We start from the raw sequence: 24,508 nt of genomic DNA, 5'->3' as shown, positions 1-24,508 counted from the left end.
CGAGCAACAAGGATAAAGTGGCTCCGGCGACGTTTCTGAACGCATCTTTAATCCTTAACTTATCGTCACTGTGCGTCGCTGCTGTTGAGGGATGCGTGCAAGAAAACAGATTTATGCTACTTCTGTCTCTGTCTCGTATATGATATCTAGAGTCCTAAATGCAATAGCGAATTCGATTGTTTGCACTAGTGCGCACTGAATGCACACTAAGGCCAGTTTATAGTCAATTTTTATATTTAACTTTGTCTTAAATATATGTTCAAAGAGTATTTAGTCAAAAAGTAATCCGTATGGATGCTAACAAATCATTTTATTGGCTATGAAATATCTCAAGAAACATTTAAGACGATTCTTAAATATAAGAATTGACTGTAAACAAGCCTTAGTGCGCACTCAGTGCGCGTTAGAGCAAGCAACCGAAATCGCTATAAGAGAAGCGCAATCGTTACCCCCTCCATGCTTCTCATAGTCGCGTATTCTACTCATACGTGATCGCGATTGGTCAATTTCTTAAGGCTTAGGGCTTAAATCATCTATCGTAAACCGAGACTAAAGTCAACGGCACACGATACTAATTTTCTTACTGGATTGCTTACGAGAGCCAATCAGAATGCAGAGTTTTCGATCAGATGACTTAAGGCTGAATCCTGATTGGCTCTCGTAAGGAATCCAGTAGGAAAAATGGTATCGTGTGCCGTTGGTTTAATTCTCTGACTTTATCAAGTCCTCGATTCTAATCGAAATAATGTGACATTAGACTGCACTGACACCACCGCGGAACAATGTTGTAAACGGTATGAACGCGGCCTAGCGCGACTTCCCCCATCGAGGGGCGCGTTCGCCGGTGCCAGTAGCGTAGCGAGGGGGTCTCGTCGCGCGAGTCATCGCTCCTTTTGGATTCGGCGCTCGTCGCACCGTCCCTCGGCTCGGCACTTGTCGACACCCGAGACAGAACGGCCGGGAACGGCCGAGCGCGACTCCAAAGGCGGCGTGTGCACCACGGGTAGGGTGAGTGACTGGGATTTATGCTTTAATAAAACGTTGCATAAGCGCTCCGGGGCGACGCGAGTGCAGCGAGGGCGGCTTATTCTTATCGGGGCTCGTTTGCGGCCCCGCGACAGCGGCGTAAGCCTGGCCCTCTCCGTTCTCTATATGCCGTTGACATTTAATGTTAAAAAGCGACATGATAGCCCGAGTCGTCGGTTGATTTGACCACTGCGGTGGTTGTGCCGGTGCACCCTACCGAAAACTGGGTCGTCGCCGCTTCGACCGCGACTTTTCCGAGAGCGCGAAGTCGATACAGGCGGTGACGAGTGCTGGAAGAGATAAAAGTGATGCACGAGAAATACGTTGATAATGGGGAAAAGAATGCGGAGTGTTGTGTCGACGCTTGTTAAGCCGCGCTCACACATCCTCGCTAAAGCCTAATCTGCAATGTGCTCTTTCTATTTTGTAGCCAATAAGATGGGTTTAAAAAATTTGCGCAGGTTGACAAATTGTACAATTACATGTTGTTCGGTCGTACGTTGTCGACGAATTTTTTAAAGCGTTTTGATTTGCTTATACTAAAACCGAATGTTTCCAGACGCAAAGCACACATTGTATGTTAGGCGCGACAGCTGCTAATAGCTCAAGATCGTTCACGCCACATAACAAGATGGGGAAAAAATCCCGTTACAAATCGTACGGTGTCCTAGTAAAAAAAAAGAGGACAGAATTTAAGGAACGCGAGGAGAGTCCTATATGCAAATTAAAATTTTCGATAGCAGCAAAAGAAATTTACGTTGATTAAAATTTGTTCGACTGAACTAAATTGGTTAAAGGCGATATAAACGCAGAAGTAGGTTCTTCGTTTATTTTGCTCAATTAATTATTATATTTGGTCCTATTGCTTTACGTTTTTACTTGACCCGATTGATGAAAAGTGTGCAGGGGCCCTCGGGATGCGTGATACGTTCCTGAGCAATTACAGCTCGCATTGAATGATTAGCGGCAACATATGAATGGCACAACACCGATAATGCGCAATGACGCTTATCTATCAATTCCATCTTGACGTCGCAAACGGCTCGACACCGCTCCGGCTTTCGCGGGCTCTCCCTTTTGCTTTATTTCTTGCGTATGATCGCTCATCGGATTTGTTTCACCGTCGGAATTTCAATCGTCGTTTCGATACAATCAGCACTTAATCTAAAGTTTTCTCACACAATAGATCGTCCTAATCTGCAACGCGTCTTAAATTGCATGCGAGCAAACATTATCATTCGACTTGCAGCCCAGATAGCGTGAGCACAAGTTGCTTTCATATTGCTAACAAAAATGCGAGGGGGAAACCGCTGACCAAAATCTTGTACACCAATGCCCACTGATGCCCAGTGGGCATTACTTTATCTTATTATCTTCTTTTATCTTATTTATCTTGTTTTATCTTATTTTATCTTATTTTATCTTTATAATGCCTCAGCAAGACGTAATGCCCCAAAAATGCCCTAGTAATGCCCGGTAATGCCGCAAATCTGTACACCACAATGCCCTCAGCGGTTTCCCCCTCGTTAACACCCAGTTAGCACAAGACACTCCTATGAACATTTGAAGAATATTCTTCAAGAATACTTGGAATATTTCATAGGTCATTCTTACATATGTATCTTATGTTCGTGGAAGATTTGACTACTATAAATCTTTTTCGAATGTGAATAATCTATCGAATATATATGATATGACCACAGGTCCCTCCCACTGTCTTTTGCATAAGATAAGTGTATTACATAATAAACCATGTGCAATACATAAACTCGATGAATATTAAAAAATTATTCTGAACGAATGCTCCAAAGACATTCTCGACGAATATTCTAAAAACGTTCTTCTTTGTTATGAATATACGATTTCTAATTGTAATAATCTGTATATATTTATAGAATATTTGATTGGAATATTCTGAAATTAAGAATATTTGCACTCCAGAAGAATATTCATAGAACTGTACGTGCTATCTGGGCATCTTGCTGTGCATCTATGTTGTCTATCGTGCTGTTGTTTGTTGGCATTTGATGTTGGAAATGAAACATTTGCATGATGTAAACATTATGCTAGCATTAAGTGCTCGGTCGGATGTAATAGATACAACATGTGTATATTTGTTAGAAAATTGAATGCGACGTATGCTAACTCTTTGTTAACAGTATTCGATGTGTGCTCTCTTCAGCTGTGCACTCAATTACGACAATATGTTAATATTATGCTAGTTGCATTTAAATCACTCAAACATTGAATTCATATTCCCAGCGAAGAGCTAGCATCAGTTGCTGGCATTTAATTTCCATACATTGCTTGAGCATGCTGGCTATCTGGGTAGATAATCGAAATATCAAAGCCCGCACAAACACAAGTTTGCAAAGTTTCTTCGCTTGCATTTATAGTTCGCGAATCATAGGGGTCGATTATTATAAAGAAGAACGGGTATTAAAAATTGACTTCACTTAATCTCTCATAGAAATGTAACAACTGGGAACGAAAGAAGCACTGACCAATTACTAGAGTTCAATAATTGAATTACTAGAAATTACTGATGTACAGTAATTTTCTAGTAATTATTTCGCTTACATATTTCTATAAGGGACGGACTCGCGCATTTGATATATGTTAAAGTAAAAAAATCTGTAATGAAAAATCTACAGGAGGCTCGTGAATATTTTTATGCGTAGGAGTAAATTTAAAAAGTACGTAAATGAGAAACTTGTTATTTTTCTGTGAACACGCAAAACCAGTTTTCGGGGTAGAAGAATTTCAGTTTTTTAGTCGTCGCGGTAGAATATAAGAGGCAACGAGACATAAGAATTCTGTCTTGAAATCGACTTGAACATTATATTGAATAGCGAAAGAGCACGGCGTCTCGCGACGCGTTCTCCGCTAGATACGCTTCGAAGAATATTTGCATTAACAATAAATACAGGCCTTTATCGTTCGCTCCACAACTGTGTGCGTGTGTTATCTGTTACGCTTATTCTGCGCATGGAAAAATCTTACGTAACATCTCGATGACAAGGAGCGAAAATCGTTATGCGTATATTAAAAATGCTCGACCGCGGCGCACTATTTTCATGCACAGAGCTCGCACACTGAAACTATAAATATATCCTCATTGTGTCGGACTTCTTGTAACATTACGAAAGGAAGCACGGCTTGTGCGAAACGTATGATCGCGCACAACGTCCAGCATCCGACTTAAGATCCATTTGCACAACACTTGCAGTACGTATATTTTGTCTCAGAATATCACTCGAGCGTTTTTTTTTTGGACACTCCGCGTGCTCTTCGCGCGTGTCAACCGAACGAAAGTTTACCCAATTTCTATAAGGGACGGACTCGCGCATCTCTTGCAGAGTTCAAACACATCGAGAACGCGTTAAAAGGGAAAGACATTAAGATTTTCTACTTTACAAAAAAATTGATTGGTCTAAATTTATAATCTATGGCAGTATCGTTTCCGCTTCACGAATTACATTTCTGATTAGGGATTTGTGCTGACCGATATCTCCTAATCGGACACGATGACGGGTGAGAGATTGGACCTGGACAAACCCTTGTGGGATCAAAACACCTTCGCGGGAAGGTGGAAATACTTCGCGTGGATGACCGACTTCCGCACGTGCGTCAAACCAGAATCGGAGCTGCTGGCTGCTAAAAAGCTGTGCGAGCAGTACAGGTGATGAGAAATACACGTACACGCAATTTCTTTTTTTATTTTGGTAGACTCGCTGCGCATTGATCAGTCTGAAAATTTTTATCGCTGTCAACAATATCGAATATTCAATATGCAATATCGTCTAAATGTCTTGAATCAACTGGAAAGAAATTTGTGTTCAGCTTAAACTTCCATTAAACTGCAATTTGTTATTGGAAATAATAATGCAATAGTGGGATGCTGTACGCATTCGACTTTGTGTTCTCGGATTGCTTGAAAATGTTCGCCCCTCGTACCTTATAGAATTGGCAAAGAACCAGCCGGTACCACCAGAGAGCAAATTATCTACGCGAGGAAGCTGTATGAATCCGCCTTTCATCCCGACACCGGCGACCTGCAGAACGTATTCGGCAGAATGTCCTTCCAGGTGCCGGGAGGAATGGCCATTACCGGCGCTATGCTTCAATTTTACAGGTATTTCGCAGAGTTCAAGTCTCATTGGAAATTAAATCCCCTCCGTGCCACGTTCGTTGGAGGTCCTTTCGTTTCATCATATCTGTACTTCGAAGAAACCAGAAACGTTTTGTCGGCCAAGCAACAAGTGTATTAATTTCATTTATTTAATTTCAACTTTAATCAAATCTGATGTTCCTGTTAATCGAGTCCCAGCGAGTTTCGTGCCTCGTTTCAAAAACTTGTCGCACGGCCTAGAACAAGTTATCGCTTCATTTCTGACACGCTGCATACTAATTGTATTGATTCGATCTAGGACGACTCAGGCGGTAGTTTTTTGGCAATGGGTCAACCAGTCCTTCAACGCACTCGTCAATTACACCAACAGAAATGCTAACAGTCCTATAACGACCACTCAGCTAGGTGTAGCTTACGCTAGTGCTACCGTCGCGGCGATGATAACTGCGATAGGATGTAAATCGTATTGGGAAAGGCGTGCGAGTCCTCTAATGGCTGTAAGTTTTGCAAGAACACCTTAGAAATTACGTACAGCGTCCCAGATTTTGCATCAGTAACGAACGAGCCTTTCTTCTCGACGAAAGTATCAAAACGATCCTTTCTTTTTGAAGTAGTTTATTTTAATCTTAACAAGGTCGACTGTGTGCATTGGATTTTCTATTTCTGCAACACATTCCATATATTTTTTAAAATAAAGTATCCGAGACTCGTCCCGGATTGTTGAAAACCTAGATTACTGAATGTAAGAGACAAAAAAACATGTTTCAGAGGTACGTCCCGTTCGCTGCAGTGGCGGCCGCTAATTGCGCTAATATCCCTCTAATGAGACAGAACGAAATTGCGAACGGCGTGGATCTTATTGACGAGGACGGCAAAAAACTTACAAAGTCAAAGGTATACGTTATCTGTTGCTAGTGAATAATTTGTGCAATTTTACACATGTACACAACGCACGTACAATGATTAATTGGTATCTTATGAAATTAAATTTGTAAGACATGATGTAAAAATTTTGAGGTACGATTGTTGCAAATCTTATTGAACTTCATGCTAAATATAATTTTTTTAGTAAACGTTATTAAACGATTTCAGCTCGCAGCTGTGAAAGGAATCAGTCAAGTGGTCATTTCGAGAATCGTCATGTGCGCACCCGGCATGCGTATGTATCGAACAATCGATCGAAAATCTCTCTCTCTCTCTGTTTCGCAATTGAAATTACTTATTAAAATTTTCTACAAATTTATTCGCGTAGCGTTACATAAGAATACATTTAGTTAATTAAAACGATAATTAATTTCGGCAGTTATCCTACCGCCCATAATGGAAAGACTGGAGAAATACGCGTGGATGCAGAGAATCAAGCCACTGCACGCGCCGATACAAATTATGATGTGCGGAATTTCGTGAGTAGCACACCCTCTTCTATTTTATTTTTTGCCTACCTTATCGTTGTTATTACATTTTTATATTAATTATCACGTGAATTTTGTGTCAAACAGATTGACGTTTATGGTACCGACAGCGTGTGCACTATTCCCACAAAATTGGTAAGTAATGATTTTATATTCTACATTCGAAAAAAACTCTTCCTATATTTCATTTTTATTTGATTACGCGGTGCGTTTTGTAGCTCCGTCAAGGCGACTACTCTGCAGCGCTGGGAGCCGGAAAACTATGAGTTATTGAAGAAAAACTGCGAAGGTGGGAAACTACCGACGTATTTATATTTTAACAAGGGGTTATAATGTTATAAAAAGTTCTAATTTTATGAAACTCAAAATGTAAGTGTTACTCCATCCTTTATAATAATATCGTTGTTGAAGTGACACAGTAATGGTAAATTCTTCTGCTGGAACAGAGATGAACCCAAAATTAACATAACTTATTAGGTTAAAGTCAATTATTGTAATAGAAATTTCTTTTAATTTGTTGTTGAACATTTGTGCATAGCTCTTTTTATGATTTGAAATATTAAAGTTTGAACGTCGCAATATTCACAGGGTGATAAAATAAAATTCCGTCGGCACATGCTGATCTTACAATAAGAGACACGCTAATAGCGATGCAATAGAAACAATAGATTAGTAAAGGATGAAATGTCAACAGTATAAATTGATGTTTTTTCCAATTTACAATAATTACAAACTGTAGCAATAATTTTATTGCTTTAATTATAAGTGCTTAATTGTTCCTCTCAGGTGTTTTAACGTTAATTTATAAGTTCCACATGTTTTAAATACAACATTAATCAAACAGTGTACTTAATTACTTAACGTTATTATGTAAATTTCGAGAGGTCTACTTCGAAAGTAAAAATGCTGCCACACATAGTAATACGATAAGAAACTTTGCTACACACATAATTAATGAAAAAATAAATAATATCACGACAGTTGCGTCAATAAATGTTGTTCGATAATTGAATATTATTATTTTGCCTTTACGCCAGTTTGAACTATTTCTATCATTTCACCTTTCGAGAGTTCGGAAACTTCGCAAATCGAATGAAAAATCTAAAAACATGTTCATATGTGTACCAAACAGAATGTAAAATTACCTTTTTTTTATATTGACTACAATCCCTTGTTGTAATAAACTTTATTCGGATGTTTGCGCTGACCCATTTGCTCTCGAAATAACTCGTACTCCTCCGGATATATCTTCAACAGTTCCGGCTTCATCGAGCTTAATAGGGAAAATACGTTGCTATACGTTCCATATTTATAAGAGAATTAATTCTTTTATTCGAAAGTTTTCAGAATTAATTTAAACCCTTACTTTCTCTGCGGGAAAATGGCGAGCGCCGAAGGAATCATGACCAGCAAGCTGAGGAAGACGAGCGGAAAAAAGAAAGATGTCTATTAACATACCTGAGTTAAAGATTTTGTTATCAACACCCGCGTCATGGTTGCGCGGATCGGCGCAACATCAATTCGCGCAGTCAAGAATTACCAGAGCGTGCACAAGCCAATTTCGACGGGAAATGTGATCCACGGACGAAGTTGGTAGAAGCAGTACGATCGCATTCGTTGCGTGATGACCGGGATCATCAGCATTCCGGGCGCGGCCATTACTATCCTCGTGAGAATGCACTCGGAGATACCCTTGACGGCGGCCACCTGCGACTTCATGATGCACACCTCGTCACCGTTCTTGACGAATACGGGAATGCCCCGTGCGATCTCTCGTTGCCGCATGATCGGGAGATTCACCACGTTGCCAGCAGCCACCGCGCAAAACGGAACAAATCTCTGCAACAAAGATAATCCCTTGAACTCATCAATTTCCTCTTTGTATTGCGACTACAATTTTCCAATGTTTAAAATTGCAAATAGTAAAACTCGAAAGTCTCGAGGTCACAGGTTTCAAGTCTATAGAGTTTTATTAGTCGTTACTTTGAACGGAAGAGATTCGAGGAAGATTAAAAAACTTTTTGACTATGTCCATTGAACGTTTGTACGAGTGAAATAGGGAAAGAGCGTGAAGTCAGATTTATAGAATGAATTAACTGCCAAGAGAGTTCCTCTGGCGGAGAACAGCTTCCTGAATCCCAAAGCGGCAGCGCAACTCGCCGCGGTGGCAAGCACGAACGCCTGCCGGATAACGTCGGTGTCCTGCGGCTCGTCGCTCATCGCGTTTCGATTGGTGTAATTGACAAACGCGTTGAAGCCCTGATTAACCAGCTGGCAGGCTATCACGCCGAAGGCGGATCTGAACGGAAATATCGCTCACGATAGAAATAGAATCGAAATGGGAATCGATCGTGCGTGCGTGCGGGGCGGTAATTTATTTATTTGTGTAGAAAGTTAACTTGTAGAAGGTCAACATGGCGGCGGTGAGGGCGACGGAACCGGGCAGCTGGAAGGACATTCTCCCTATCACGTGCATGAGCTCGCCGTTATCGGGATGGAAGGCGCTGTCCCTGAGCTTCTTCGCGTAGACTATGTCCTTTCTCTGCAGGCCCTCCGGCTCCTTCCCGGCTCTGAGTAACAATCAAACGGTAAATAATAATGCATATTAATTTGGTAAACACGGATTATTTTTAGTAAATTATTATAATTGTATAATTATGCGGCGATCGTGGCGCAGAGAGATGTGCGCCGCTCTAAGAGCCAAAACTCGTTAGTTAATCGATCGCCACGTCTCGAAAGGGAGTCACTTGCCACGAGCATTTCTTTATTGAAAAAAATGACCAAAGAGGAAAAGACCTATGTAATAATTATATATTAGTTTTTTTAATAATTCTTATAATAAATTCGAGTTCTTCAAATTAAAATGCTAACATATTGATGTGAGAAGAGATTTGTAAAAAGGAGAAGAGCTTTATACCATTGTAACTTACTTGTAGTCCTCGCAGAGCTTTTTTGCTTCCCACAATGTCTTCGCCGGCACGAGTATCGTGCGGCAATCGGTGGTGAAGGCGTAATGCATCCATCTTCCGAGGTACGTGTCCTGGCTCCAAAGTGGCTTATCGACGTCAATCCTGCCTCCGGATTCACCTCCAAGATCGTCGTCCTTTCCCTTCATCGCCGGTCGCCCAACTAACAGCATATCCCTCGTTATTTGCCAACTCGAATTTACGATTAAAAATACTGGTGTAAGTAAAAGTATACGTACGCAGAAGGTACGATGTAATGCTGGTGAGATTGCGCTAAATAAATTTGCGGAATAGCTACGCTGACAGCTTTAGACGAATTGAAGATAAAAGGCGTGCAACGTCGATATGACTTCCAGCATTCTTTGCCTCATAACGTTGATTTATTGTGTTTAACGTAAATGACACTCTGTCACAACGGTATTTCGCAGTACATCGTGAGTTTACAATCGAAACCATCGACATGAAGAGATCAAACGTGCGTCCTCAATATCGCGCGTGGTAGAGAGAAAAAAAAAGGCAAGGCTGCTGGTTTCATTCTTTCACTCGTTGCTCTGACAACCGCTTGTACATATTTTCAAGACATACAGCAATATCAAATTAAAGTATTATCCGAAAATTAACTGCAAAAACAATTTCGTTATACCTATCCTTCCAATGTTTTACCAATGGGTGATTAAAATCTTCGATCGATTATAGAAAGATTGTTAAAAATTATTCTTGAAAGATATTTTGTCATCTCCGCTTTTATCGCGAAGAAGCCGAAAAAAAGATGTTCGTTAGAATAGTTTACACTATTATAGTATACTTTTGCATAAGATAAATGTATTACGCAATAATGTGCAATTCATAAACTCGATGAATATTCAAAACTTATTCTGAACAAATATTCCAAAGGCATTCTCGACGAATATTCTAAAAACGTTCTTCCCATACAGCACGCGTGTCTAAAAGGCGTCTTTAAGTCGTTTTTTTAGATATACATGTCTGAAAGAAGACTTAAAGACGTCTTAAAGATGCCTTTTAGACATACGTGTTGTTTGAGTTCTTTGTTATGAATATATGATTTCTAATTGTAATAATCTATATTTGCAGAATATTCGATTGGAATATTCTGAAATTAAGAATATTCATAGAATAATATGTGTGCTATCTGGGTATATTCGAATTTCACGACCGGTGCCTCGCAAGTGTCCCACACGAATGTAAACACAAACGCGGGCAGGTGAGCGACCGTGCCATTTATCGGCGAGATGCTCGCCAATTTCTAAAAGACACTGACGCGAGGCAGATCGTACCTGTCTCCTCTAGGATCCTCGGGAGTTCGCACGAGTTCGCGAGATGCGATAGTAAATTGCACGGGCGGCGTTAATCTTTATTGTTTCAAGTGTTAACGACGTCGTATTTCCATTAACATTATAGATCCTCTTCCGTTTAAGTTAACACAATGAACCTAGGAATAGATAATGACACGTTGATCCTGAATTTTCGTATCTTGCTGTTCGTGCTCGATATCGTAGGGCTGGTATGGTACCTTTCGATGCTGTGGGACGTTGAAGAGAATATCGACTTTTATAACCGAACCGATGTCCAAGAGGATCCGAGGGCATTGTGAGCGATTGGTGAGTGAATTTTAAATTGCTAATTTTACATACGTACACAAACGAAGCTCGAAGCACACATTATATCTCTAGCGAATCGTAAGAGAGAGAAGGGGGGCGGGAGAGAGAGACAGCAAATCAAGTTGTATTTACACCTGGCGGATCGGCGAACCGATTTATCGAAATAAACGTAGATGATTTATCTTCACATTTCTATCTCTGTACCCAGTGAGAAATGATTCGTCGATCGATGTCGAAACGATGTCAAATCGACGTCAATTTGACGGTGTCGATATCGACCGACGAGTCATCTCTCACTGGGTATAGTTTCCTTTACATACCAATATATGTACACTAAGAAAAGAGTCATTGAAAATTGATTCGTGGCATATAATGTTTATTTCACTGAAACAAATTTTCAAAGACTTTTTCTCAGTGTATATATATTCGCTGTAATTCCGCTGTCAAAATTGCTCTCCCAGAATCTGTTTAAACTAGAGTAGTTTCAGAAGAGACATTCCAGATAGCACAAGACACTCCTATGAACATTTTAAGAATATTCTCCAAAGAATATTTGATGTGTGCTATCTGAGATATGTTGCATCGTACGTTCGAATTACGTTGTCCGAATGTAGAATTAAGTGCAAACATGAATAAACAGATATACAAACGTTCTGCAGCTTCGTGACACTTTTATCAGCAAAGTGGTTGTTGGCAACAATTTTCGCCAATCTTCGGGAAATATTGATACGAAACAAACAGTGTCCTCTGGGATTTAACAAAGTATAAATCGCAGATTTGTCGATAAATTGCACGCTTAGTCTAGTGTTAACGCCGTTAGGGTAAGCTTTAATTTGAGAGATTAAACCGATAAGATGTGGATTATTGAGATTTGGATTTGGATATTCCAAGTCGGCCTGCTGAGTTTAATGATTCTTGAAGACTTTGAAGACATCGTAAATTTCGTACCACTTTCTCTGACGACATTCTTTACATCTATGATATTATTTTACTATAACACTTTAAATATAACGAAACAGAATGTATATAATAATATGACTGATATGCCCTATGACTAATTATCTGGGGAAGTTTGTAAAAAAAGTTCTAAATATTCGGTGAGTACATCTTGAATTGATTATACTTTCATGGACGCGAATAAAATTTGACTCATACTTTGTCAGTGTTCGGTAAACTATATAATAATTACGGAAGAATAGAAATTAGATGAGATTATTTTAAATTGTTAATATTAAAATAAGTTAATCAATCCAAACAAATAATATGATTCATTCCGGCAATTATACTTTGTTCTTACTTTATTATAATTAAACATTTGTTCAGTTGAAAAAAATGAATATTTGTGTAGGGATTGTGATGGGATTTCAAATAGACGATTGCTGTGTATTTAAATTTTACAATCCGATACCTCAAACAGAATTCGCAAATATATGTAAAACACAAATGCGAATCGAAGATTATTACATGGATTGTAGGACAAGTTTATTTTCCAAAATGTATCAAAATAATATTGCGCAGCTCTTGGCAAAATTATCTTTAGTTTTCAAGAAACATGGACGTGAGAGAAAATGCATCTCAAAAGCCTTCAGAGTCACTGATTGCTACTGTTAGTTACGATATTAACCGTCATTGGAACCTCTCGATAACTTGAAATAATAAATATGGACGATAGTAAAATACGACAATGCTTGTATGTTCTTGATCATACGTACAGTTCTTTATTAACTGATAATTGGAGCAGTTTTTAATAAGTGACATGGAAGTGATTTTAAAAATCTCGTAACACTTCTTAAATGACCGGTGAGTGAATCTTTTGAGTTGATATATTTTCTTATATGAGAAAAGAAATTCTAACGTATTTTGACTGCGGAAAAACTTATTGCAAAAAGATAGAAGATTAAACGCTACTGTACGTATAAGTCTAAATTGTACTCTATACAAGTATGTATGTACACTAGGAATCACCGATGGCTTCCCACATAAATTTGTGCACATATCGATACATTTATACATTTTGCATATACACACATGAATAATGTATATGTGTTCTACCTGTGCTTAAATTCATATAGAAAGGCATTAGAGATTCCTAGTGTACATAAATACCGAAACGGCCAATTAATTAAAACAAGTGCGATCTTTTAAGTTTGTCCCTTTGCCTCGACTCGTTCATCGTTTATACCAACTCGTTTCTTCTTTCGAAATCGGTAGATACTCTCTTAAATGTTAAATAGATTAGTTTCGAGAAGCTGCAGTCAGAATTTCGCGTTCAGTATCTCAAGGTAATCGGCATCGGTAAGATGCTCGCTAATTTTTGGAAAATATTAACGCGAGGCAAATCTGTTTTCTAGGATTCGCCAAAGTTCGTTAATCGAATAGTTGTAATAATGAATCACGTACATTATGTACTCGTACAGCACACAAATGTTGAATCAACAGCTCAGAAATGTTCCATTACAACATTACAATATTGCATCAATGTTACGAAATGTAGATTCAACGTTGGAGAGATATTGCAAAAACGTCTAATGTCCGCCGAATTGTAATGTCTTGTAAACGTTACAGTTTAGCATTCAGAAAACATTGTTAAATTATATGAAGTTAACATTGGTCACGTTTAACAGAATATTTTTTCCAACTGTTGGAAGTGCTCAAATAGAATTATTCCACTAAAATAATAATCCGATCTTAGCTCAGAAAGTTTCTGGCCGTTGCAAAAATATTATATATATATATATATATTATATATTATATATATACACACATTTCACTCAACATTGCAACGTTTCAGCAACATTACTTTAACTTCATGTGCTGTATGGGGTATCAATATGACGTGAGACGTATATAGTTCAGCTATGTACGTCAACTTATTATGGACGTGAAATGTATGGAGTTACTCGAGTTCTTAAAGTACGCTCTTGGCATTCTTTGCTAATACGGAAAATTTCTTAAACAAGCAGGACAACTAAACAAGAAGAAGTCTTTGAAAAAATCTCTGACCAGTGAATTAAATCTTTGATAATTTTTACGGGACAGAATCTGAAGTGTGTGTTGAATACACTCCTAGCGGAAAAATTGGAGATTTGAACAAATTTAAAGAAAAATCGGTATAAACGAGAATAAAAAAGTGAAAATTACCGATTATTTATGACAGCAAGCATTCATGTCGGCAGTTTATTTCATTTGTTAATACCGTTCTGCGCAATACGGAGCCCACTGCAAACTCTTAAATTTCCGCTAGAGCAAATTTCATGGAACATTCGAAATAAAATTCTGTATCAACGTTATCTCAAGTACAATGACCGAACTATAAATCTTCTCATTAAATACAATTTCACGTATTATGTTCATTTTTTTATACATAGATAAAAGTCGGAACATTTTTGCATAACATAGACTTTTACAACTTTGCAATACTGCAGAACTAAAAATCACGAAGATGGCCCCTTGATTCCTTATTGCACAACTGCATCCAATTTATTTATCGACTTTCAAACCGTTCTGTTTATAAAATTTCGATATTTTAGAAATTGTTAAAAACCTTTTTACAACTGTTTCTGTTCGCGCACGTGAATTTCGCATCCGATGTCCTGAAATAATGGAAACCCAGGAAAAAATTTTTAATATGATATTATATGAAGAACTTTTCATCACATACAAAATGTCCACATTTTTTCTTTCTCTTATATAAGATATAATAATTTGTTCGCATCAGTTCGTATACCAGAAAAATAATAAGAATTAAAAAATTTAGAAAAATAGCTTCTGCATTGTTCTTTTTAGAAAAGGATATATTTTATATATGAATAATTTTTTCCTGGGAATAGAAGTACTAGAAATGTAGAGGTAATAGAAATGTAAGAAACAAAAGAAATTTAAATGTAAACTTGGAGACAGGTACAAATCCCGTAATAGAATCGAGGCTGTTATTGGCGAGAAAATAAATATTTTGAGAAATATTGACACAAAATAGATCCTCTTTGTCCAACAAACTCTGTCCGAAAGTCGGCAGTCACGATAAAACATCAGTCGCGCGCTTAGTGAGCACCGTTAACAATCTAAGTATCATAAATTCACGTTTTTCGATAACTCGAGACAATAAAAATACGGGATGAAATCAGGTATAAAGTCTCTAATGTACTTTATTGTACACTTTTCCATCTTTATAATCTTTGCCGTTATCGGAACTGCTGTTTTCTTGCCACGTTATATCGTTTCTCAAATATACACCATAATAAGACGTATGTTTGAAGGCAGAACTCAAAATAAGCCTAGCTAGCCGTGAGCGACGAGGATCCCAAGATTTCTAAGCGGCCGTAAGTAAACCTTAATATTCTCTCGAACGAAACGAAGTTGTGTGTGTTACAGTATTATATTAGCATTCGTTAATTCGAAATATTTGATAATTTGAAGCAATAGCCAAATGACCAATAACGAAATGGATAAAAAGTATATTTTTATACTTTATACTTCATACTTTATACGACATAAGAAGATTTAGATATCATTATTGTTTTCTTGTTCGTACTGTATATCTTAAAGCAAGATTGGTTTTGGCCGTGCCTTTAGCGTTTGATGGTTGGTTTGAACGATTACACTTTGGGGTGAACGACTTAAATTCATGTTAAAAAAATATAACTAGAAATAGTTGAAGGGGATTAAACAGCTTCCAAACAATTGGTAAGTTAATCTCGAATTCATATCTTCATGCAGGACATGAAGTTCAGAGCGTTCACATTCAAATCGAATAACATTTGTAGCGAGAGACTGAAAAGGGATTAAAGATAAAACAGATTCGAATTGTGTTTGAAGATAAGATCTAGTCCTATACAGCACAGAACCTCCGTTTCCGAAGTTGTTTCTGAAACGTCAGGATGCTCCCGAAGCTTTTATGCTGTATGGAGTCGGGAGAAACGCGACTATCTCGACAGTGACATTCTTCTCAGCGCATTTACTTTATTTGTTCGTTAATCCGCTATTGATATTTCGTTTTCGAAAATCGATACTCCCGAAATTCACTTGGATAAGAAACAGCAGCCGCCAGGCCTTCTATACTCGCGTTCGGGTTCAAATATTAAAACGATGAAAACGTAATAAATATATACGCGACCGCTTCGAAATGTAGCATATCGCTTTTACCGAGACGTTTCCCAATCTCGGGGAAACCTTCGCGTGATCGAGTCACAGTAATAAATCGCGCGTGCAGTGAGTGTTGTGTTAATTAGAAAATAATGACGAATAATGATGCCACTAATAATAGCGAAACGGGGCCCTGCTTGAGCGAAATGGGTGTGATTCTCATTTTTAACCGTCGTGACCGTCCTCTTGCTGTTTTTCTGTTTTCAATTAATGTGAGAATCGTAAAGGACGAGACACTAGGCTCTTGTTTTAAATTACACATCTACGTCTTCGAGGACGACTTAAGGATCGAGGAATACTTGAAAAAAAATTCCCAAGCGGTCGTAAGTAAATCTTGAACCGATTTTCCTGTGTGACATGCAGCGCGTATAAAATTTGCATGCAGCAATTTTGCAGTGGAAAAGAGATAACTAGATAAATTGGAAAATAAATTGCGGACTCATTAGTAGCGGCTTTTCGACGAAAATGTGATTCTTTATGTCAGCGACCGTCCATCCCTGTAGCATGATTCGCTTTATATATTCATTCGTTACACTTTCGCCTTTTAATTCGATTAGAAGCTCTCAGCTATCAGGTTCATTTAAACAGGAGTTGCTCGAAACAGCAGTTCTTGCGTGAGAATTCGTATTTCTCGAACGAGAAACAAAACTAAACATGGAACACGATCATTTTGAAATGTTACCAAGCGACAGGACGCTAGCCGACATCGAGAAAATATTTGTTCACTGAGATTCCTCGAGAATCACGTGATTCAGTCACCGATTAGCATAATAAATTATGTGAATGGTGTCGATTAACATAGCATAAAATCTGTGACGATAAAATGGAGCTAGCAATATTAATCGTAGACATCTACTATTACTTCCGTAATTACATTTATGGTTCTTTGCTGTTTAATATTTTGAGGAAGGGGACTGCTGTAATGAGACTTAGAGTCGGCTTCGGGATTAACGTAACCGTAGTTTGTCGAGGAGAGCCGGAAAGAGCGCGTAATCGTAGGTGAATCTTAAATTAGTATCTTCATGCGTGAAGTAAAATTCAAAACGTGCATTACATTGCATCTCACTTCGCGATGAGAGACGGAAAATTAAGATAAACGAAAGACAAAACAAATTTTCGAATTGCATTTGTGGATACCGAAAATGGTGGTGAACTAGCTGAGAAAAATATGACCATTCGTTTTGGCAACGTTCGCCTCACTGCACAGATAATTTTTATTTATACACCAATTCGCTACAATTCTCCCTTCGAAATTAGTAGAATTCAATTATAAAGTGGCTTCGCGAAAGAGTAAGTCGTTATCCTCAGATAAATTCGATCGTTAGTTTCGTTCGGGTTTCCTTTATCAAAAAAGTAAATTCTTCACTTTCAATGTTAAATACTGAAGGTCCAAATTTTACACAAAATTAAGTTTCTATTAAACTAAGGCTCATCTAAAATTACTTAAAAAAGGATCTTCTTTACTTATTTACAGCCTAATTTGTTGGCCTAAATGTTCTCTATTAAATACCTAATACCTAAATCTAAGTTTTTGAAGAGAAGCAGTTCAATTTCAAACTCGTCGAAGAATGCACTATAACGATTCTCGTATATTCCGAATAACCTTCTATTCACTTCTTCCCGTTTCCCTTATTGCTCGGAGATAACGGCAGTATGCAAAACGCGTTGAGATGTTAACGAAATCTTACGATTTGTTATATCCGTTAGATGCACTTCGAGATTTTGATAGAATAACATTGTCGTTCTCGCGTATGCTCGGTCAGTTGCGAAAAAAGAAGACCTCGAGTCAAGATGACGACTTGAAACAGCACATTGAAAAAGTTATACAAAATCAGAGCTAACAACGACTTTCTAACTAAGTCGATACTTGACGGACAGTGTCTAAGAGGTAGTAGCAGCGATGCTTTCTTAATGTGGTCAACATGGTTCTTCAACTTCTTCTTCTCCTTCTCCCTCTCACCTAATCAGTTCTTCCGTCCGCCACGTCTCTTCATCGAGGACGTACACTGCGGGCAGTACCACTTCCCCTTGGGTGGCGCGGTGATGCCCACGCATGGATAATGGAACCATTCAAAGGGGCACTAAAAGCAATCGTTATAAGGCTATCCGCTTGTAATTTATTTTGAAGATGTCGACGAGCCTTACGTCTGAATTGTCACAGGCGACCATGTCGCCGTATGACACTTGATTGCATATGCAATAGCGCGGCTCGTTTGGATCGTACGTCCACTCCGGATTGTCCGGGTCCACTACTTGCGTGGTTGTGGTAACCACCGGTGGTGACACGGGTTGTTGCACCGTAGGTGCAATCACGCTCGAACTCGGCACAGTGGCTACTTTCCTACAATTCGTAACAATGTGTTATTCACCGCACAGGACATTCTTTCACGATGTGAAATAAAAATTATACAGCACCCCCAATTTAACAGAGATTTCAAATCTAATATCTACGGCTATCCAACTGCATAGTCTCTTAATTAAAAAAACATCTAAAAAAGTATCTGGTTCAATATACCTGATCTGTAATCTAAATTATTTCCATAAAGAGACCCGATAAGAGACAATATTTAGTGTCTTCTTCTTACACGTACTTTTTATGCTTTTTCGTGGTCTCCTGTATGGCAGCGATGGCGGTTTGCGCCGCGCCAGCGAGTTCCCTGCTGAATTCCGCGGCGTGAACGCCGCCGGTGTTGATGGCCTCGTAGCTCGCCTTTAGACTGGCCGAGCGTCTACCCTGCTGCATCGATTGCGTAGCCGCGATCGCCTGTGACGCGGCTGCTGCGATGGCGTTACCACCGGCGCCGATATGGCCGAGATTATAGCACACCGAGCCCACAGAATTGGCAATCGCTGCCGGCGCCGGCGCGACACTACTCGTCGCGATAATAGGCGTTGAATTCGCTGACGCAGGTCGTGACTCCGGCAGACTCGTCGTCGCCGGCAGCTTCTCGATTGCCAGCCTCTTCTCCACCGACGTGGAGGATGCGTTCGAGTCCCGTCGCTTCTCCGATCGAGCTGATATTCGTGTAAAATTTGAAGATTATACTCATCTAAAGATTGTTATTGCGATTCTAAAATAAGTTTATAATTAACGAATTTTACAGAGTATCCCGCGGTATTCCCGCTCATGCGAGTTTAACATTAACGCACTTTCAATTGATAACGTATCGTCTTGAAGTTGAAAGCCATTAGAGTAAAATGTAAATAAAAAATTGGCATTATTAGGGACGTTATACTAACAATGGCTATGATTATCTCGTGTTCTGCTCGGCGTAAAACTGTAACGATTTTCTTTTTGGCTACTATTCGTGGGCGGCTGGTCCAACTCCAGCGATCTCTTCTCCAGGACCTCGGTGATGCCCTTATTGTCCGCCTCCAGTTCCATCTTGAACTTGTGCAGCTCCTGATCGAGCCTCCTCAGGTACCTGTCCACCAAGTCGTACATCTGATTGGCTAGGTGCACCTTCTCGTCAGCGTCTTCCAGAGTCTTGTAGTACTCCTTCCTGATAGCCTCGTACTCCGCCTCCTTCTCGCTGGGCTTCATCTTCTTGGCGTTGGAGAAGAACGTCTTCACCTTCTTCTCCAGGCTATCCATGGAATCTGCGAGTAGACTTGGCATTAGTTTTACACCGCTTACTCGCGCCCTATTGGCTTTAACTGTTACGTCCACGCACTTTGTACACCTAGATCCATCTCCCTCATCTCGGTGAATCGATCCCTCAGCTCTTGTGGAAGATGCTCGATCACTGAAACCATCGGACGGCCATCAGCAAAGAGGTCATCGCTAACTTTTAAACCTTCCCTTACGTATTATTTCTGTCAATTCTTTGTATCATATTCCTGATCGTTGTGGTCAATACAACGAGCTCTTCGATCTCTATGCGACTCGGCATCAAATCCTATCTCATTTACTTCGCTACACGATTTTCCCTCAATTTCGTTAACTTCCGATCGTTCGTACGCGGCAAACAAATATGAAGCCAATAGAAAAATCGGTACATCTTATTACTATTCGTTCTCACGTTATATCGACAAAAAAATTGCTTCGTACATCGGAGCTACATGACTCCAGAAGAAGGAGATTTTTAATCAACTTCCAATCGATTCAGGAGAGACCCGAGGAGAATGAAATTCAACGTCGCGCGCGGATTCGAATGACAATTCATTAAATCCCTCTCGGCGACGGCAACGTGCGCCTCGCCGACGGGGCGCCGCGCGCCTAACCTCTCGACGCGGGGTCGCGCCGCTGCCGCCCCCGGCCCCGCCCCCGCGTCCCGTCGCATCTCGCGGCGATCGCGACGGACGGGTCGCGATCGGCGCGCAGAAGGAGGCGCGGGCCGCGGAACGTAAACAAAAATGGCTGCGTTCGCCGCGGGCCCGCGCGGGCGAGTCGGGCCGCGGGGCGTTCTAGGTTAGCCGCGCGCCCACGACGCGGAGGTTAGGATCCCGCGGGCGAGCCGTGCGCACCGCCTCTCGTACGCACTTTCGACGTAATCCTCGAGGTAGAGCATCTTCCCGCGCCGCCGATCGCCCGTGATTGGTATAGTTGACTAGTAGCCGCCGCACGACGCCGGGTAGCCGCAGAACAAGGCGGGATCTCGCAGGGAGACGCGCCGCCCGACCGAAAACGTGCCCGCGCGCGTCCGACCACTCCGCATCGGCATTTTCGGGGCGCCTTCGGCGCGCCCTCGGCGCCCTCGAGCCCGCCGCTCGGTGCGCGTACGACCGGGATCTCGGGGAGGTGCGCGACCGCCGCTGCGACGAGGCTCGCCGAGCGGATAACGCGCCTCGGGCGGGGCGGCCTTTTTGGCTCGGGATTATTTGGGAGAGCATCGTCGCGTACCTCGCCATATTGCGCGAAGGACGCCAGGGACGTAGCGAGAGGAGCCCCTTCGGAGGGTTCGTGCTCCCTCGATCGCCGCCCGGGATCTCTCGGATCGTCCGCTCGTGCGCTTCGTTTTCGAGCGCTCGCAGCCTCGGCGGAAATTGCGCGCCGCTAATTGTCATCGGGAAAGACGGGGGGTTTTTCCCCACTCGGCCCCGCGCGATTGATCCTTTTCAACTTGTACTTTACTAAGTTTTTTTCTCTCTCTCTCTCGAATCGACCCTCGGGAGTCGCGTACGCTCGCTTAAATTTTGGGGAAGATCCACGTTGCGTTAAAAAAAAAAATATGTTGGGCTTTTTTCTCTTTTTCAGCGCGATGATACGACGAAGCCCAACTCGCATAGAAATGCGTCTGGACGACCTGCAGGTGTACGAGGAAATAAGAAAGGCGCACGAGTCGAAGAAGGATCCCGAGAGGAAGGCATCGTCCATGAATCCACCCGCGTGGGGCGACAAGATCCCTCAGAGCGAGATTCAGGAGCGCATCGGTTACGTGCCGCAACACCCGTCCGCGCACAATCGAGCCACGACATAATAAATATCGACACGGGATTGCGAGCCGTAGCGCGAAGAAACGGCAACCGAATTATGCCACAGTATACAATAACAGATTGATCTTAAACCCACTCGTACAAAATACGACATATGTGAACCCGCCATTTCTTTTTATGTAACAAATTCATTCTTGGTGATTAACCGCGCACCGGTTATGATTGAGAAGTCATAATCCTGTAACGAGGACAGTTTTTACAATGTGACGCCACTTTTATTTACAAAATGTAATCGCTATACGTGAAATATACAAAGTTAATGGACGAGATCCACGTTCTTCTTCTTCTTTTTCTTCATCGGCATTGGTCCTGGCATCTTGAATACCGTGCTTAAAAAAAAAGTTTCAATAATTATCGTTTAATAAAATGGATATACATAGTATAATTAATGTATAGAGGTGACATTTTGATGTTATCTTTATATGCAAAATATCGCAAAATGCCCCAGGAACGTTTTTAATGTCGTTTCTTTACATTTTGGAGTCCCCAACTTCGTTTTTACACGTTTTTAAGACGCAAAATAACGTCAAAAATCGCATTTTTCTTAGTAAACATTTTTAAAGTCAATGTTATATCCTAAACCAAAGAGATTTATGCCTAAGACTATTTTTGTTTACTCTTTTTTTAGACATGTTACTGCTTTTATAGCCTGAAAATGATAATTTCAGTAATTTGTCCCATGCTATTAAAATATTATGTTTTTTTTAACATACGTTTAGCTTTAATAAATGTCGTAAACTGTTCTATCGAAACATTAAGGCCCGGTTTCACCAACGTTGTTTAGCTCAATTCGTTCTTTGTCTCTTTCCAACTGTTACTTTAGAAAGAGGCAAACTAATTGTAAGTTTAAAGTTAAGCGACGTTGGTAAAACCGGGCCTAAGTCGTCTTATTGATGCCCTGCCCACGGCATTGTCGAAAATATTAGCAAAATAATGCAAAATCCGGAAAAACAAAACGCAAAAGATGCCAAGAAATAACATCAAAGTGTCACACCTCTATTAATGTATTATGAAAATACTCACTGACAAGTCGTGCATATCGGACTGAATTTGCAGAAGACTGTAAAAAAGATAATAGATACTTTTTTAACATGAAGTTAAACAATACTTAACATTGTTTAAATGTTTCTTTTTACATTCATATTGATTGAAATTTCGTAATGACTGAAACTGACTCTTGATATTATTAATTACATGCAACTTGTAGCAAGACCTACTTGACAAACATATGGAACAGACATATCCAATATCGATAAGTTCCTGGTGGCAAAAGCACGCTGCCCTGTAATCCACCTTCACCGGCGGAGGAAGAACTAATTTCGACCTAACGCTAGGATCCGGCAGAAACACCCACTAAATCATTTTAAAAAAGTAGGAATAAATCGCGGTGTACATGATAATCTCATTTGCATCAGTTGCAATGAACTTAAGCAACGAACGACTCACTAGTAAATACTGCAGCAATCCAGGAAGCTGCGGCACCTTCAGGTAGTTGCCGCCGCTGATGTCGCAGCCCTGCTGCAAGAGCGTCAGCTCCTGATCCAGACTGCATACATCCAAAATAACATTCTGAAAGTAGCCAGATCTCTTTGCGTTACGAATCCTCGATTCCGTTGTTACAATTAAAAAAAGAAGAAGAAAGCGAATAGAGACAGAAACCATTCTCTGCGCGGTGAAGAATATGTTCATGTAGTTCATGTACTGAGTGGCCGAGTCGTTGCTGGCGGTGATCACCAGTATTCTGGGGTGCAGCTTCTGGCTGGGGACCTTCTCTCGCTCCAACCGGGCGATGTAGCACAACGCCATACTGAGCGCGCCGGAGATGAGGCTCTCCGTGCTCAACGGGACATCCATGGGGATCTCATTGATGACCTGCTGCAACTGCTGACGCACCATGCGCTCCACCATGGTAAACTTCTCATACTGCCCGTCCATCTGTCTGATCTCCACCACGTTCTCGCAAGGATAGAGGAACTTGGCGCTGTGGCTGTGACACGCCATTATCGCCAGTTCGTTATTGGACGATTGCATAAGATGAGCATTGGCGAAGACGATCGTGGAGTCTAAACATTGCGACAGTATCTTCGTCTCCTGCTTCACTATCCGCTGCATTGGATTAACGTCCAGGACGATCACCAGCAGGCTCGTCTCTATTTCTGCAGATGTACACAAGATGTGGATGAGTAAACAGAGCTCGGACACTTAAACAATTGGATCTCGACAAACATTAGGCGAATTGGTGACGATTGTCTGGCACATACACCGCGCATACATATACAAAGTGTACCGTGTACACTCGGCGTCACGAATGCTGTTACACCCAAAAATAACCAACAATTCAATTTATTAACAAATTAATATTTAATAAATCATTTTATTAAAATAAATTTTCCCATTGGATATCTTCGGCCTCTCTTTCTTCAGGCGTAAAGGCATGGCATGACGCTGAATGTACGCTCTGGTAACACTTTGGTATATGTACACTAGAAACCGCTGATGCCTTCCCATGTAAATTTAGGCACAGGTAGAACGCATACATTTTCCACGCAATATGTATAAATGTGTCGATGTGCACAAATTCACGAATGGAAAGGCATCAGCGATTCCTAGTGCACCAGTCGCTAAAAATCGCCTATCAGCTCTTGTATATGAACGTTAATGTACCAGACGTCATTTTGCTGGAACTCCTTCTCCTTCTAAGTAACTTGATTTTCAACTAGAAAATCTGTTTATTTTAATCATGAAATCTTTTTCAACATTCTGTTACTTATTCTA

General features: G+C 40.5%; 5 protein-coding genes across 12 annotated transcripts in view; 2 read left to right on the top strand and 3 right to left on the bottom strand.

The window, feature by feature from the left end:
* Nucleotides 1–903: 903 nt before the first annotated feature.
* On the top strand, nucleotides 904–7,572 carry LOC105568423 (sideroflexin-2). 3 transcript variants are annotated; one of them, XM_012024096.1, is made up of 9 exons: nucleotides 904–1,008; nucleotides 4,518–4,708; nucleotides 4,991–5,161; nucleotides 5,457–5,655; nucleotides 5,927–6,052; nucleotides 6,251–6,317; nucleotides 6,462–6,561; nucleotides 6,658–6,705; nucleotides 6,789–7,572. In XM_012024096.1, exons 2-9 carry the CDS (start codon nucleotides 4,554–4,556, stop codon nucleotides 6,901–6,903), a joined length of 981 nt encoding a protein of 326 aa, XP_011879486.1. In that variant the 5' UTR covers nucleotides 904–1,008; nucleotides 4,518–4,553; the 3' UTR covers nucleotides 6,904–7,572. The 3 variants fall into 3 exon arrangements, with proteins under 3 accessions (XP_011879486.1, XP_011879488.1, XP_011879487.1); XM_012024098.1 differs by lacking the exon at nucleotides 904–1,008 and adding an exon at nucleotides 1,070–1,125; XM_012024097.1 differs by lacking the exon at nucleotides 904–1,008 and adding an exon at nucleotides 3,775–4,254.
* Nucleotides 6,958–10,617, bottom strand: LOC105568424 (sideroflexin-1-like). Its single transcript, XM_012024099.1, has 6 exons — nucleotides 9,501–10,617; nucleotides 8,970–9,140; nucleotides 8,668–8,869; nucleotides 8,111–8,409; nucleotides 7,937–7,984; nucleotides 6,958–7,843 (listed from the first exon to the last, which is right to left on the bottom strand). The coding sequence occupies exons 1-6, from the start codon at nucleotides 9,707–9,709 to the stop codon at nucleotides 7,732–7,734; spliced, it is 1,041 nt and encodes a 346-aa protein (XP_011879489.1). The 5' UTR covers nucleotides 9,710–10,617; the 3' UTR covers nucleotides 6,958–7,731.
* Nucleotides 10,618–15,282: 4,665 nt separating this feature from the next.
* Nucleotides 15,283–21,013, bottom strand: LOC105568417 (inhibitor of growth protein 3). 2 transcript variants are annotated; one of them, XM_012024083.1, is made up of 6 exons: nucleotides 20,781–21,013; nucleotides 19,972–20,043; nucleotides 19,538–19,897; nucleotides 18,889–19,312; nucleotides 18,443–18,638; nucleotides 15,283–18,378 (listed from the first exon to the last, which is right to left on the bottom strand). In XM_012024083.1, the coding sequence occupies exons 1-6, from the start codon at nucleotides 20,806–20,808 to the stop codon at nucleotides 18,262–18,264; spliced, it is 1,197 nt and encodes a 398-aa protein (XP_011879473.1). In that variant the 5' UTR covers nucleotides 20,809–21,013; the 3' UTR covers nucleotides 15,283–18,261. The 2 variants fall into 2 exon arrangements, with proteins under 2 accessions (XP_011879473.1, XP_011879474.1); XM_012024084.1 differs by lacking the exon at nucleotides 20,781–21,013 and adding an exon at nucleotides 20,105–20,508.
* On the top strand, nucleotides 20,657–22,002 carry LOC105568419 (anaphase-promoting complex subunit CDC26-like). Its single transcript, XM_012024085.1, has 2 exons — nucleotides 20,657–20,799; nucleotides 21,495–22,002. The coding sequence occupies exon 2, from the start codon at nucleotides 21,499–21,501 to the stop codon at nucleotides 21,715–21,717; it is 219 nt and encodes a 72-aa protein (XP_011879475.1). The 5' UTR covers nucleotides 20,657–20,799; nucleotides 21,495–21,498; the 3' UTR covers nucleotides 21,718–22,002.
* Nucleotides 21,927–24,508, bottom strand: part of LOC105568420 (general transcription factor IIH subunit 3) — a 7,381-nt gene continuing 4,799 nt past the window's right edge. For 2 of the 5 annotated variants that reach the window (XM_012024090.1, XM_012024086.1), the window contains exons 2-6: nucleotides 23,393–23,889; nucleotides 23,180–23,302; nucleotides 22,951–23,086; nucleotides 22,757–22,793; nucleotides 21,927–22,062 (exon numbers count right to left, since the gene is read on the bottom strand). In XM_012024090.1, the coding sequence (XP_011879480.1) occupies nucleotides 21,990–22,062; nucleotides 22,757–22,793; nucleotides 22,951–23,086; nucleotides 23,180–23,302; nucleotides 23,393–23,845 (822 nt within the window). In that variant the 5' untranslated portion in view covers nucleotides 23,846–23,889 and the 3' untranslated portion in view covers nucleotides 21,927–21,989. The other 3 variants (XM_012024087.1, XM_012024089.1, XM_012024091.1) reach the window with 3 other exon arrangements.

Source organism: Vollenhovia emeryi, unplaced genomic scaffold, assembly GCF_000949405.1.
Source record: "Vollenhovia emeryi isolate VEMERY1.0 unplaced genomic scaffold, V.emery_V1.0 DF939129.1, whole genome shotgun sequence".
Taxonomy (NCBI): domain Eukaryota; kingdom Metazoa; phylum Arthropoda; class Insecta; order Hymenoptera; family Formicidae; genus Vollenhovia; species Vollenhovia emeryi.
This window is presented reverse-complemented; position numbering and strand designations above follow the sequence as displayed.

Bases quoted from the DNA above. Each gene is read 5' to 3' on its own strand.
- LOC105568417 (XM_012024083.1), bottom strand. From the start codon at position 20,808: ATGCTCTACCTCGAGGATTACGTCGAAA. The intron at 19,313-19,537 runs GTTAGTATAACG...CACGAATATCAG, and splicing joins ACGAGATAATCATAGCCATT to CTCGATCGGAGAAGCGACGG. The intron at 18,639-18,888 runs GTACGTGTAAGA...TACGAATTGTAG, and splicing joins ACCACGAAAAAGCATAAAAA to GAAAGTAGCCACTGTGCCGA.
- LOC105568424 (XM_012024099.1), bottom strand. From the start codon at position 9,709: ATGCTGTTAGTTGGGCGACCGGCGATGAAGGGAAAGGACGACGATCTT. The intron at 8,870-8,969 runs GTTAACTTTCTA...ATTTCCGTTCAG, and splicing joins GCCATGTTGACCTTCTACAA to ATCCGCCTTCGGCGTGATAG. The intron at 7,844-7,936 runs GTAAGGGTTTAA...TTCCCTATTAAG, and splicing joins GCCATTTTCCCGCAGAGAAA to CTCGATGAAGCCGGAACTGT.
- LOC105568419 (XM_012024085.1), top strand. From the start codon at position 21,499: ATGATACGACGAAGCCCAACTCGCATAGAAATGCGTCTGGACGACCTG.
- LOC105568423 (XM_012024096.1), top strand. From the start codon at position 4,554: ATGACGGGTGAGAGATTGGACCTGGACAAACCCTTGTGGGATCAAAAC. The intron at 5,162-5,456 runs GTATTTCGCAGA...GATTCGATCTAG, and splicing joins GCTATGCTTCAATTTTACAG to GACGACTCAGGCGGTAGTTT. The intron at 6,318-6,461 runs GTATGTATCGAA...TAATTTCGGCAG, and splicing joins CATGTGCGCACCCGGCATGC to TTATCCTACCGCCCATAATG.